At 36.6% G+C, this 12,566-nt stretch overlaps 2 protein-coding genes across 4 annotated transcripts; one reads left to right on the top strand and one right to left on the bottom strand.

Annotated features, from left to right (window-relative positions):
* LOC106670838 lies at positions 1-12,492 on the top strand. Of its 3 annotated transcripts, none has more exons than XM_014401475.2 (8): positions 1-614; positions 6,021-6,189; positions 8,627-9,104; positions 9,163-9,376; positions 9,446-9,952; positions 10,024-10,126; positions 11,910-12,094; positions 12,270-12,492. In XM_014401475.2, exons 1-8 carry the CDS (start codon positions 265-267, stop codon positions 12,337-12,339), a joined length of 2,076 nt encoding a protein of 691 aa, XP_014256961.1. In that variant the 5' UTR covers positions 1-264; the 3' UTR covers positions 12,340-12,492. The 3 variants fall into 3 exon arrangements, with proteins under 3 accessions (XP_014256961.1, XP_024083433.1, XP_014256960.1); XM_024227665.1 differs by having other exon boundaries at positions 12,267-12,492; XM_014401474.2 differs by having other exon boundaries at positions 6-614; positions 12,224-12,492.
* Positions 5,055-5,838, bottom strand: LOC106670839 (late histone H2B.L4-like). Its single transcript, XM_014401477.1, has one exon. The coding sequence runs from the start codon at positions 5,500-5,502 to the stop codon at positions 5,125-5,127; it is 378 nt and encodes a 125-aa protein (XP_014256963.1). The 5' UTR covers positions 5,503-5,838; the 3' UTR covers positions 5,055-5,124.
* Positions 12,493-12,566: the final 74 nt, after the last annotated feature.

The raw sequence follows: 12,566 nt of genomic DNA, 5'->3' as shown, positions 1-12,566 counted from the left end.
GGACTTTGTAGTTTTTTTTCCCACTTTGCGGACTTGATCTAAGTCCCTCCCCTTTTCCCCCGGGCCGTATCGAGTTTCGAGCCATTCTCCAGCCAGAGGCGGTGGCCTCAGTTGTGATTGTGTTTTGTTTGTGGCCGAGACCCAGTCTCCCCCGAAGTGGAACCGTCTCGATATCCGGTCCGCTTTGTCTCGCTTTTCCCCCCTCGAGAATCCGCTCTGTCGCCCCTTTACCCGCCTCAGCGACACCCGAAGCCGCCCCGAGACATGGCCGGGGTGCCGATCGAGCCGGCGAAGAAACGGGGCATCGACGACATCATCGAGCACATGACCGCCGACCTACAGAGCTACGAGGGCCAGTACATCCTCCTCGGCTCGCCGCCCCCGGCCGGAGGCTCCGTCTGGCCCGAGTACAGCCCACCGCCCCCGGAAAGCGTCTACTACCCGCAGCCTGTCCAGAGGGAGACAGACGTCCTCCGCATGGTCGATGTCGGAGGCGGAAACTTCGTCAACGTTGTTTTCAACCCGGGAGGACAGGAGTACCAGCAGCCGGTCGGATTCATCCACTACCCGGCCGCCAACATAGTTCAACCGCACATCATCGACTATTCACAAAGGTACACGACGACATCCGATCCCCTCACAAAATACAATATTGATTCTTTTAAACATTGTTTTTCTTCCATTACGTCGGATTTAATCATAAACTCTTTGCCATTTGCCACTTAAGCATAGTGCTATTCCAACCTGCTCACAGGTCACTTCTCTAACCGCATACACGCAAAATCAACCTCCAAAAATTTTTATATCCAATTCAATGTCTATCACGGTACAGTTTAAAAAAATAAAATAAAAATAAAAAAATAAAAAATTCACACCATCAAACCTTTGACATTCACCTAGAGAAACATTTGACATGCAGAGCCAACATGGCATAATAAACTTCTTCATTTCTGATAATTTTGAAGTACAAAATTTCTCAAAGTCGAAAAAAAACAATATATGCGCAAGGGCCATGTTAGCCAACTTTGTTTCAAAATAATTAAAAACCTTTGTTTGCGACTGGTAAAAGTGCCAGCATGGTGAAATGAAAACTTTCAGAAATAAATTAAGAGTATTTATGCTTCAACGTTCTTCTCAATGTAAGACATTTTATACTTAATTTTGTCTTTGTATATCGGATGCAACATGGCCGTGCTGGGCAACCATGTTTCAAGTGCTAGGATAACCATCACTGTCATAAAAGCACCAGCTTAGCAAAATAAATAATATTTTTTTAAATAAATTCTGATGATTTTATGTTGACATCAACTTTTATCTTATGGCGATTAGTGCATTTTACAATACATTTTGTTCATGAATAACTTATGCTCCAGGGTCATGTTGGCCAACCTTGTTTCAAGTGCTAGGATAACCATCACTGTCAAAAAAAGCACCAACAAAATAAAAAATAACTTACAATAAATTCAGAAGATTTTATGTTGATGTCAACCTTTGTCTTAATCAGCATAGAACGATATAATAAATATTGCTTTTGAATAATGGACGCTCCATGGTCATGTTGGACAACCTTCAATGCCAAAAAAATCTCCAGCATGGCGAAATAAAAAATAACTTTTTAAGTAAATACAAACAATTTTATGTTGACATCAGCTTTTCTCTTAATCAATATGGGACGATTAGTACATTTTATAATCAGTTTTGTTTTTGAGTAACAGACGCTCCAGGGTCTTGTCGGCCAAGCTCATTCAAATCCAAGGAAAATTTGTGTGAGCCGCTGGTAAACATGGCAGCATGGATAAATAAAAAAATATGCTTTTTTAAACAATTTTAGAGGATTTATGTTAATAATAACATCAATCCCAATATTGGATCACTAACTTTGCTTCAATGCTTGAAAAACCTTCGTGCACATCAAATTACAAAAGTGCCTAATAATTGCTTTTTAAATGAATTCAATGGATTTATGTTGGGATCAACATCCACTCAGTATTGGAGAACTTGTATTTTGAATAAAATTTCGACACTAAACACCCCAGGACGATCACTGCCAACCTTGTTCGAATGCTAGGAAAATCAGTATGTTTGACAAATTAAATTGCCAACATGGCAAAATAAAGAATTGACGTTTATTTTAAAATAAATTGAGAGGATTTATGTTGACGTTAACTTTCATTTGAATGTAAGACGATTCGTACAGTGGACATCCTTGGGCCATGGCTGTCACCAATCTTGTTTCAACATTGGGAAAATCTTTGTGTATGTCAGATAAAATTGGCAAAATTAAATCATTGCCGTTTTAAAATAAATACTGAGGATTTATGTTAACTTTAACGTCAATTCCAATATTGGACGGAACATTTTATACTAAATTTTGTCCATTATTAAAGGATGTCTGTAGGCCATGTCTACCAACAACCTCTTTTTCAATGTTTGAAAAACCTTTGTATGACAAATCAAAGGGCCAGTGTGGCAAAATAAAAAACAGCATTTTTGAATAAATTCTGAGGATTTATTTTTAATCAATATAGGACGATTGGTTCATTTTGTGATAAATTTTGTTTTTGAGTAATGTACGCTCTTGGGCCATGCTTGCCAACTACGTTTCAATGATTATCCTAGCGACCTTAATATCGTCAGATTAAAAGAGAGTCAACATGACTAAATTAAAAAAATAAAATAATCAGAGGGTGTATGTTCTTGTCGACATCCATCCCAATAATTGGACAATTAATATATTTTAAATAAAATTGGAACATTAAATAACAGATGGCTCAGGGCCATGTATGCCAACTTTGTTTGGATACAAGGAAAATGTTTGTCTATGACGGGTAAAATTGCGACTATGGTAAAATAAATAAATAAAAAAATTAAAATTAATTCATTTATTCACCTGAATGTATGACAATTAATTGTACTGAATGTATGATATTTTATAATAAATTTTGTCTTTGAATAATGGACAGGGAGCCTATTCTTGCCAACCATCAACATTAGGATGTCAGATCAAACAGCTAGCATGAAAAATAAATAAATTGACATGTATTATCCAAAATGATCTTTTTATATTATTTACAAATTTTAAATAGTAAAGGTTGATCTTTAATAAGTGCGCTGTGATGCTCTGGACCAACATGGCCACAGAAGGAACATTTGCGTGGATCGACCTGTCGCCAAATTAAGAAAAAAAAAATATCCTAGGGAAATTAAAGTTATCCCCCTTTTTCTGATTTTTTAAGATTTCACGACCTTGTTTCAAACGATGATAACTCCAAAACCAAACGGTTTTGGACAAATCCGTTGATACCATTGAAAACTATGTTAAATTTCCAATAAGATGTGATCAATACTAAACTTGTAAACGTTCGTGAAATAGCAAAATCGTTTAGTACCAAGAATTTGAAAAAAAATATTTAAAGTTGAAAAATTTACTATGGTGTTTCTGAACTACTATTTCCAAACCTAGAAACCAGCACATTTCAGAAAACGTACTCCATTTAATATCCTTTTTAGTGGTGTAATTGCTTTTTTAATTACTTTTTTTCAAAGATGAAGAAATTGCTGAAAGACAGGAGAAAACCGTTGTTGACGGATTGGTAAGGTGGTAAGATTAATAATAATTTTAAAAAAATTCAAAAAACTTAAGGAAATATTGATTGAATTTATTAAATGTTTTTTAATTTGGGTTCAAAACGAATTAGTGCAAATGTTTATTATTTACCAACGACAGCATCTTTGATTAAAGGATTATTGTATTATTATTCTCCAGAAGAAAAGAGTTTTAAGATTCAAAATTTTTTAGTTATCAATTTGATATCTTGTTAACACTATGTTGTAATTTTAAAGCAATGTATCCTGTCCGCTGTTGAAAAACTTTATTTAAATTAAACTTTCGAGTTACAGTGGCTAATATGAGAAAACGGGCTCGTTCTTGAATAGAGGAGAGTGGAGAGCATTTCAAATCAAAATTTAAAAAAGTTAAATAAATTCATTCAAAATTTTCTTAAGTTTTTATTTTTGTATTATTAATCTTTCCACCTTACCAATCCGTCAACCACGGTTTTTCCTTTCCTTCATCAATTTCTTTATCTTTGAAAAAAGTAATTAAATAAGCAATTACACTACTAAAAAGGATATTAAATCAGTACGTTTTGTGAAAGTTGCCCTTGGTTTATCATTGTTTATTTGAAGCAAGGTTGTGAAATTTTAAAAAATCATAAAGGGGGGAAACTGTTGAGATGCGGACCATTATTAATTAGGACTTTTTGGTTCCATTCTGAATGGAGAATCTACTGGCAAAGTTTGTAACACGAGTAGCCTGTATATACGCCTCGGACCCAACACCTTTAGAATCTTCAAGCTAGCCCAGAATTTTTGATTATCAAAAAACGTATTATTATCAAAAAATATTATTCAAAACTAATTAAGCCAAAACATATATTAAGTTATCTCTTTGACCTTAAGAGAATCATTAGTATACCTTCTTTATTGCCAACTTCTCAGGAATACCTGAAGGCAATCAGTACCTCCTCCCTCCCAGAACTGAGCCATGACCCCTCGCGTGTCAACCCCCAATCTGCAGCTATCCTGGGAATGAGAGAGCTATGATGTAAGAACCTCTGAAAATAATTTATCTCCCTCACAAGGTGCTAGTCCTTTCCAAGGCCGTCTCTTTTCCTTATGGAAAAAAATCTAAACATACATCCTTTAAAATCCAAAATATTCCCCGTGTCATGCAGTTGAAAGGGCTAAAGCAATGGAACCTCAAAAACCACTTTGATGTCTAAAATATTTTAAGACTTGTTTTCCACGAATAACATCATAATTGAGAAAATTCAAAGAAATTTAAAAAAATTACCTAATTTACTTTTATCTACGACTATACTTATTATATACAACCGTAAGATTGGATTTCATTTTGTGATTGTGACATTATGGGTGTAGAGAAAGCTACTTATTGGCAACCACTCTGGATTATAATAAGATATTAATCAATCGAGAGGCCTGTTATCCATATTCTTAGCAATCTTATTTGTGTGTTAAAAAATACATAAAAAAAGTTTTTAATATAACACGTTTATTCACCGAAAAAAAACTTGAACAGTTGAATACTTCATTGAATCAAAGTTACTTCGTATTCGTGTATTTTGTTACGGCTTTCGTACCCTCGGAGACTGCATGCTTGGCCAGCTCACCGGGCAGGAGGAGCCTCACGGCGGTCTGTATCTCACGGCTTGATATTGTCATACGCTTGTTGTAGAGGGAAAGGCGTGACGCCTCGGCCGCGATCCGTTCGAATATGTCGTTCACCAAGCTGTTCATTATGCTCATCGCCTTGGACGAGACGCCTGTGTCCGGGTGGACCTGCTTGAGCACCTTGTATATGTATATGGCGTACGACTCTTTCCTACGCTTTTTCTTGCTCCTCGACTCGCTCTTCGGCCTCCCTTTGGCGCTCTTCAGGTTCTTCTTGACCGCCAACTTTCCAGAGCTGGACGGGTGCATTTTTTCTTTTTCTTATCGACAGATCCTTTTGAAAACTCCTTTTAGATCAGCTGTATATCTTTCTTCTTCTTTTTTTTTTTAAATATATATATTGTCTTTTGTTTTCTTTTAGCACCGGTGACCAAATGTTTTTTTGAAAAATCAATCAGTCATTTTTAGTCAATAAAACCTTGATTATTTAAATATTTTAACCCTTTCATACTTGCCTGCATTTAGAATGAATTAATTCTTTAATCATAGTACACTGTTTAAAAAAAAGTCGCAGAAATGTACGTCTTTTTATTTTCTCCTCAGCTAAGGTGCTTTTAAAATCCTGACGACTTGGAATGATACGAGGTCTGTGGGTATGCAGATGCACGAATATGGTGACAGTGATGTTTAATTATCACTGGCACCAAATTGATCTTTATATTAATTGGCCATGAAAGCTCATTTTATTATTATTTTTTTAAATAATATATCAGCTGTTATCAAATAAAAGTTGTCCACTGGAACGTTTCCTCTTGGCGTGTTGACAGGGCGTCGTACCCGGAGAATATATCGAATGGGTGCCTCATTGAAAATGTCGTCGGTAACTGGGTGCCGAACCGCAACGGGACGTATTCGCCGTTCGGAGGGCAGCAGGAGGAGCAGCCGCTACAGGAACGACAAGGCCAGTCGCAGGCGAAGAAGCGCATTGTCGCCGAGGTGATTTGTCCGTTTATTTATTTATTTTTTAAACGGTATTTTATGTAAATTTTCTGTATTGAAACTCACATGTGAAAATATTGTTTTATTTTTGTTTTGGGCAAGAATTGATTATTTTGGTATATATATATTTATTTTATCTTTGCATATCCCCGATTATTTCCCCCTCCCAAAAAAAAGACAAAACAAAAAAGATTAAATTGTCGCTGAAATGCTTGAAAAAAGTATAATAAATACTATAGGTATGTCTGTTTGTTTTTGTTTTGTTATTGTTTAAATATTTGGATGGGAGATTTTTTCATGTTATTTTTTTAAATTAATTAATTTTTTTAAAAGTCAAATGAATTTTGGTCATTTCTGATTATTTGACCTACCTGAACTGATCATATTGGTTTCGGCATTTTGCCATATTACCCAGCCTTACCCTTTCTTACCATCTCTAACCAATCCTATCGGCATGTAAAAATCTCTAATCAATTCTAGATGACCTTACCATCTCTAACCAATTCTATCGGCATGTAAAAATCTCTAATCAACTCTAGATGACCTTACCCATCTCTAACCAATCCTTTTGGCATGTAAAAATCTCTAATCAACTCTAGATGACCTTACCCATCTCTAACCGATCCTTTCGGCATGTAAAAATCTCTAATCAACTCTAGATGACCTTACCCATCTCTAACATGTAAAAATCCCGAATCAACCTTTAACAAACCCCTAGAACCATCTCTACTGACCCTAAATATCTCTAGCTGAACTTACCCATCTCTAACCAATCCTACTGGCATGTCAAAATCTCAATTGACCCTTAAATATTTAAATAACCTCTATTTCAAACCAATCTTACCCTTCTCTAACCAATCTTACTGATATAATATAAACAATATTCGCGTTTAGGCAAACTTGTTAGTAAAAAAAAATTTTTTTCTTCATAATATACTTGTGACGTAAATAGCGAGTGGGTAAACATCCAAAAACACTTTACCCATTCGCTATTTACATCACCACGTCACCGTATATTATGGAAAAATTTTCTTTATTAATTGTACAATTCTACTAAGGCTTAATAAATTTAAAAACAATTGAGTTGGCAAGAAAATGACTTTTTGACAGTATATATATTTTTATTTTTTTATAGCTGGTATATTTTTAACTATTCAGAGATGTATTGTCCATTGTTTGCAATTACTTTTTGCCGTCTTTCAGGTAGCGTGTCTATTCCTTTCGCATAAAAATTCCCATCTTTTGAGTCTAGGAATGTTTTGAGCACTTTTAAGGTTTTGGCCATTTAAAAACTTTTATAACTATCTAAATAAATAGTAATCACAAGGTGAAATGTATGGATAGTTTGGTGGGTGAGATAAAATTTGCCAATTCAGATTAGTTAATAAATTTTTGGTTTTAAAGGGAGGGGGCGTCATGGTGAAATACTAGATCTTTTCTGTGCTAGCGCAGGCCATTTTTGCTTTATTTTAAAGTCTCATTCATACATAAAGAAACAATAACTTAAACGTGTTCTATCCAGACGTCTTCACATATTAAATTATTTGACACAACTAAACAATATGAAAACAGAAACTGGAGAAATAAAGCCTTTTAATTTAGGGATTAAACTAGCATATTTGTAAACACAAATATATAAACAAAAAATGTAAATATTGAACTAAGTAATCCTACAATTAAAAAACGACATTACTTTCTAGTACCAAAAAAAAATTTTGGTTTTGGTTTCAGAACTCTACCTCAATTTTTCATGTAGTATAATAAATAAAAAAAGACAGGAAGTAGTTTTTAGTTTGAATAATTAAACTATTATTTGAATTTATTTTGATGTTAATGGTGCTCCAAATGTCCACCAGTTTGAATGACGCAAGAAACTGCTCTTCTTTGCTACTCAGTTGTAATACTGTACGTACTAATGACTAGCACACATGAGATATTCTTTCCATGGGAGTGTTATCATGGTCAATTAAAAAAAAAAAATTAGGTTGAAAATAAAATGTGGTTTCCATTAAGAATTTTTTTATACAACAAACGCAAAAAAAATAAGGGGTGTCTTGTATATGGTGGACACCCTGTATAGTTATGCATTTATATTTATGTATTTATATATATAAAAAATACAGTGGTTTTTTAAAAATAATTTTTTGTTTTAATTTTACATTAAATTTTTTGGACGTTCGCCTCAAATTTCAACCCATCATCAGCATCCACTACATTTATCTACTTTAAAAAAATTTAATTTAATTAAAAAAAAATGATGTAAAAATTTAACAAAAAATCTATAAAAAGAAACCACATAGACAAATTTAAATAAATATATATATTAGGTTAGATAATAAAAATTATTATCTAAAATGTTTTTAAAATAATAATAAAATTTAAAAAAGAAAGAAAAGAATGTAGTTTTTTTAAATTAGTTGTGATTATGTGGCAGGTGAAACCGATGAGGCCGAGTTACTCAGATGTTTTGGCTAAGCCTCCTCTGACTCCGCCACCGGTCACAAAGTTCTTTTCGAAGCCGACAACTAGCCCGCCTATCAAGCCCGAGGTGAAAAAGCCGCCAAACAAGACGAGCGGCAACGCCAAGCCAGGCGGTGGCAGCACTTGCGGCCTGAAGAGGCAAAGCTCATCCGGGAGCGAGGAGACGCTTGTCGAGAAGCCACGCGCCACGGTCAAGAGGTGGTCGTCACAGGAGGAGGTCGCCACGTCCAAGGGCGGCCAGCCTGTGGAGCCGAAGCGCGAAAAAAAGAGGAAAAAGGTGAAGCCGGCTGAAAAGGACGACAAGGTTGCCGATGGCGTTCAGAATGACAGCAAGACAGCCGGGAGGAAAGAGTCTCCTGGAATGTCCGTCGGGCCTGCCAGGGCTCCCGATCGTCAAACGGCCAAGCCAAAAGCAAGAGAAGAAAGAAAAGGTAACAATTCCACTAAAGTTTTGATTAAAAAAATAAATTCATTGTCGATTCAATGCAGGATCTGCGCCTAAGTCAGAAAGGAACAGTAGTAATTGTAGAGCACCGAAGACTAAAAGGACTCAACGATCGTTCCGTAAACGAGACACAAATTTAGGCGCTTTGTTTAAAAAATGGCAAGAAAAGTCATCATATTACTTGATGTTCTTCACTTCCTGGCTTATTAATCTACTTTGGAGTGTTACCTCTCTTTCAACTTCCCTTCTAATACACATGTAAGAAGGAAATTTTTCTCTTTAAATTTTTTTCCCTCATTTTGATAAAATTTCCTCTTTTAAAATTAGGTTTAGCGAAGCTTGTGCCAAGAGTTCGACGTGGTTGGGCGAGTTCCAGCAGAGTTCATTCTCGTTTGCGAAACGCTGGCTCTACTGGGGCAAGAAAGAGAGGCAGTTCCCGAAAAAGCCGCCTGAGCCTCAGATCCCCGGCTCGCTCAACCACAACATCTCACTCCCGACGACCGGTGAAGAGGCGATGAAACGCCTGCTCTCATGCAAGGGCAAAGACCCGTACAGCATACTTGGCGTGACGAGCTCCTGCACCGATGAGGAGATCAAGAAGTACTACAAGAGCCAGGCCCTTCTTGTACACCCAGACAAAAACTCTCAGCCGGGCGCTGAAGAGGCATTCAAGATACTCGTACACGCCTTCGACCTGATAGCCGAGCCTGAGAGGCGGAAAGCTTACGACAGGTATGTCGCTGAGACGAACCAAGTCGAACAGGCTTGGAGCGAGCTGAGCAACCTACTTTCACAACTCCACGAAAAAATGGAATACGCTGCTAATACAATACGGTAAATCTTATATACGCAATAAGCACTTATACCGAATCATATTTAAAACTAAAATTAAATTTATTTACCAGGTGTAACAACTGTGGCAAGAGGCATAAAAGGGAATTGACGGATCGCCCGAGCTACGCTGCGAGGTATTGCGCACAGTGTAAGATCCACCATTCGGCGAGAGAGGTACGAATCAAGATTTCCTTTAAAAAATTTTACCCCCCCCCATTTTCCATTGGTTCCATAATTTGGTGAGATTTTGAAGGTACAATCAGTTTTTTTTCTCATATAGTCAAAATCTCATTGATACTTTCTTCTTCTTTAACTGTGTACATGTATATACCGTTTTGTCATATGGTGTACAACCACATCCACCATTGGGGTGGGGGGAATTGAATATGGGGTGAATAAATGAACAGCGAGAAGGTGGTTTTTATGACTTAGGCCGGCACCACACTAGACGGTATGTGACGGAAATGTTGCATCAAAAAATCCACCCAACCCGAACAACCTACATATACAGCGGAAATAGCAGAAATGAATAAAACTACTACCACATACCACCTTTTCCATTCTATCCATGTCCGTCGCCAGTGTGGCGCACCCCTCTACTTTCCACTGTTTTGACCTGCTTAGGTAGAACCCAGCAGAACATCCTGTTGATGGACGCTGGTGCACCAACAGAGCTCGACGAGACCTTACGACGGAAATTTCCATTCAGTCTGTCGCCGGCTGTGTTTTGAATTGTAAGCTTGTGCAGTGAAAATTTCCGTCGCATTCCGTCTATTGTGGCGCCGGCCTTATTAAATGTTCCTTCTAAATAAAATCTAAGCTGACTGTGAAATTAAGTAATCTCGCTTTATAGTTCAGTGTAAGCCCCACCACACGTCAATTTTTCCTTCAGTGAGATTTTGAAGGAAACCGTCAGTTATTGTATTGATACCCCCTTAGGTTTATATGGCATGTAGTGCATCGACAAAAATAATATTATAGATATATTTTGGTTATTTACAGGGTGTTCGGCTACTCGTGTTATAAATTTTGCCAGTAGATTCTACATTTAATATGGAATCAAAATGTCCTAATTAACTAAGGTCTGAATCTCAAGTTTCAGAGCTAGAAATAGCTTTGTCTGATCGTTTAAGATTTCAAGACCTTCCTTCAAATAAGCAATGATAACTCCAAAACTAAATGGTTTTGGACAAATCCATTGATACCGTTGAAAACTATATTAAATTTCCAATAAGACATGATCAATACAAAACTTGTAAACTTTCGTGAAATAGCAAAATCATTTAGTACCGAGAATTTTTTTTTCCAAAGTTGAGACATTTGCTAAACTACTATTTCCAAACCTAGAGTCCAATTTTCCATTCCAATTTCAGAAAACGTAGTCCATTGAATATCCTTTTTTAGTAGTGTAATTACTTTTTCAAAGATGAAAAAATTGATGGTGGAAAGGAAAAACCGTGGCTGACGGATTTCTCGTTTTCTCTTTTCCTTCATCAATTGCTTCATCTTTGAAAAAAGTTATTAAAAAAGCAATTGCACCATTCAAAAGGATATTAAAATGGAGTATGTTTTCTGAAATTTGCTGGTCTCTAGCTTTGGAAATAGTTTAGAATCACCATGGTAAATTTTTCAACTTTGGAAATTTTTTTTTTTTTCGATTTTTCAAAATGTTTACAAGTTTAGTATTGATACATCTTATTGGAAATTTAACGCAGTTTATAGAGTTACTATTGTTTATTTGAACAAGGTCATGAAATCTTAAAAAATCAGAAAACGTGAAATAACTTCGTAACTGTTGAGATTCAGACCATAGTTAATTAGGACTTTTTGGTTCCATTTTGAATGTAGAATCTACTGGCAAAGTTTGTAACATGAATAACCGAATGCCCTGTATTTATATTTCTTGTGTTTCTTATCAGGAACTAGACAACCATCAAACTATATTATTGTTTTTCAGAGTGACATGTGGGCTGAGTCGCGCGGCTGGGGCTGGTGGCGTTGCAGGTACTACGCTTGCATGGACGGAGCTGTATACGACATCACCCAATGGGCCAACTGCCAGGGCAACGCGATCCAGAGAGTCAAGCCAGACTCGCACGAGGTGCAGTACCGCGTACTGCTCGGACGTGACAATCAGCCTCCGTAAGAAATCAGTCTTGTACATCCCTTCCTTGTCTGTTCTTTCCGGGGTTTCTTTTTCTGTTTTCTTATTTTTATTTTGTTTTTGTTTTTGTTTTTCCTTCCCTTTACCGCCCCGTTTTTATTTTTCAGACCCGCGCCCGACATTGATGATATCTTAAACTCACTCTTTCAGCAGGACAGCTCAGGGCGCGGCGCAAAGAAAAAATCCAAAAAGAACAAATAAGAAGAAGGACAGGCCGGACTGATAAGAGACGTGCACCTTAACAGCCTGCGCCGCTTCCTTGTCCCTGATCTACCCGTCGTCATTTCTCATCGCTTGCAGGCAACGCCCAAGCGCGCCGCAGTTGTTCCTGAAAAAGCTTCTTTGAAAAAAAAAAAAACTTTTACAAAAAAAACACGAAAAAAAGCCAGTGCTGCTTATCAAAAAATACTCAAAAAATTATCATTGTAAAAAAAGCATACAAATATAAAT

Source organism: Cimex lectularius, unplaced genomic scaffold, assembly GCF_000648675.2.
Source record: "Cimex lectularius strain Harlan isolate CLEC.00 unplaced genomic scaffold, Clec_2.1 scaffold252, whole genome shotgun sequence".
Classification (NCBI taxonomy): domain Eukaryota; kingdom Metazoa; phylum Arthropoda; class Insecta; order Hemiptera; family Cimicidae; genus Cimex; species Cimex lectularius.
This window is presented reverse-complemented; position numbering and strand designations above follow the sequence as displayed.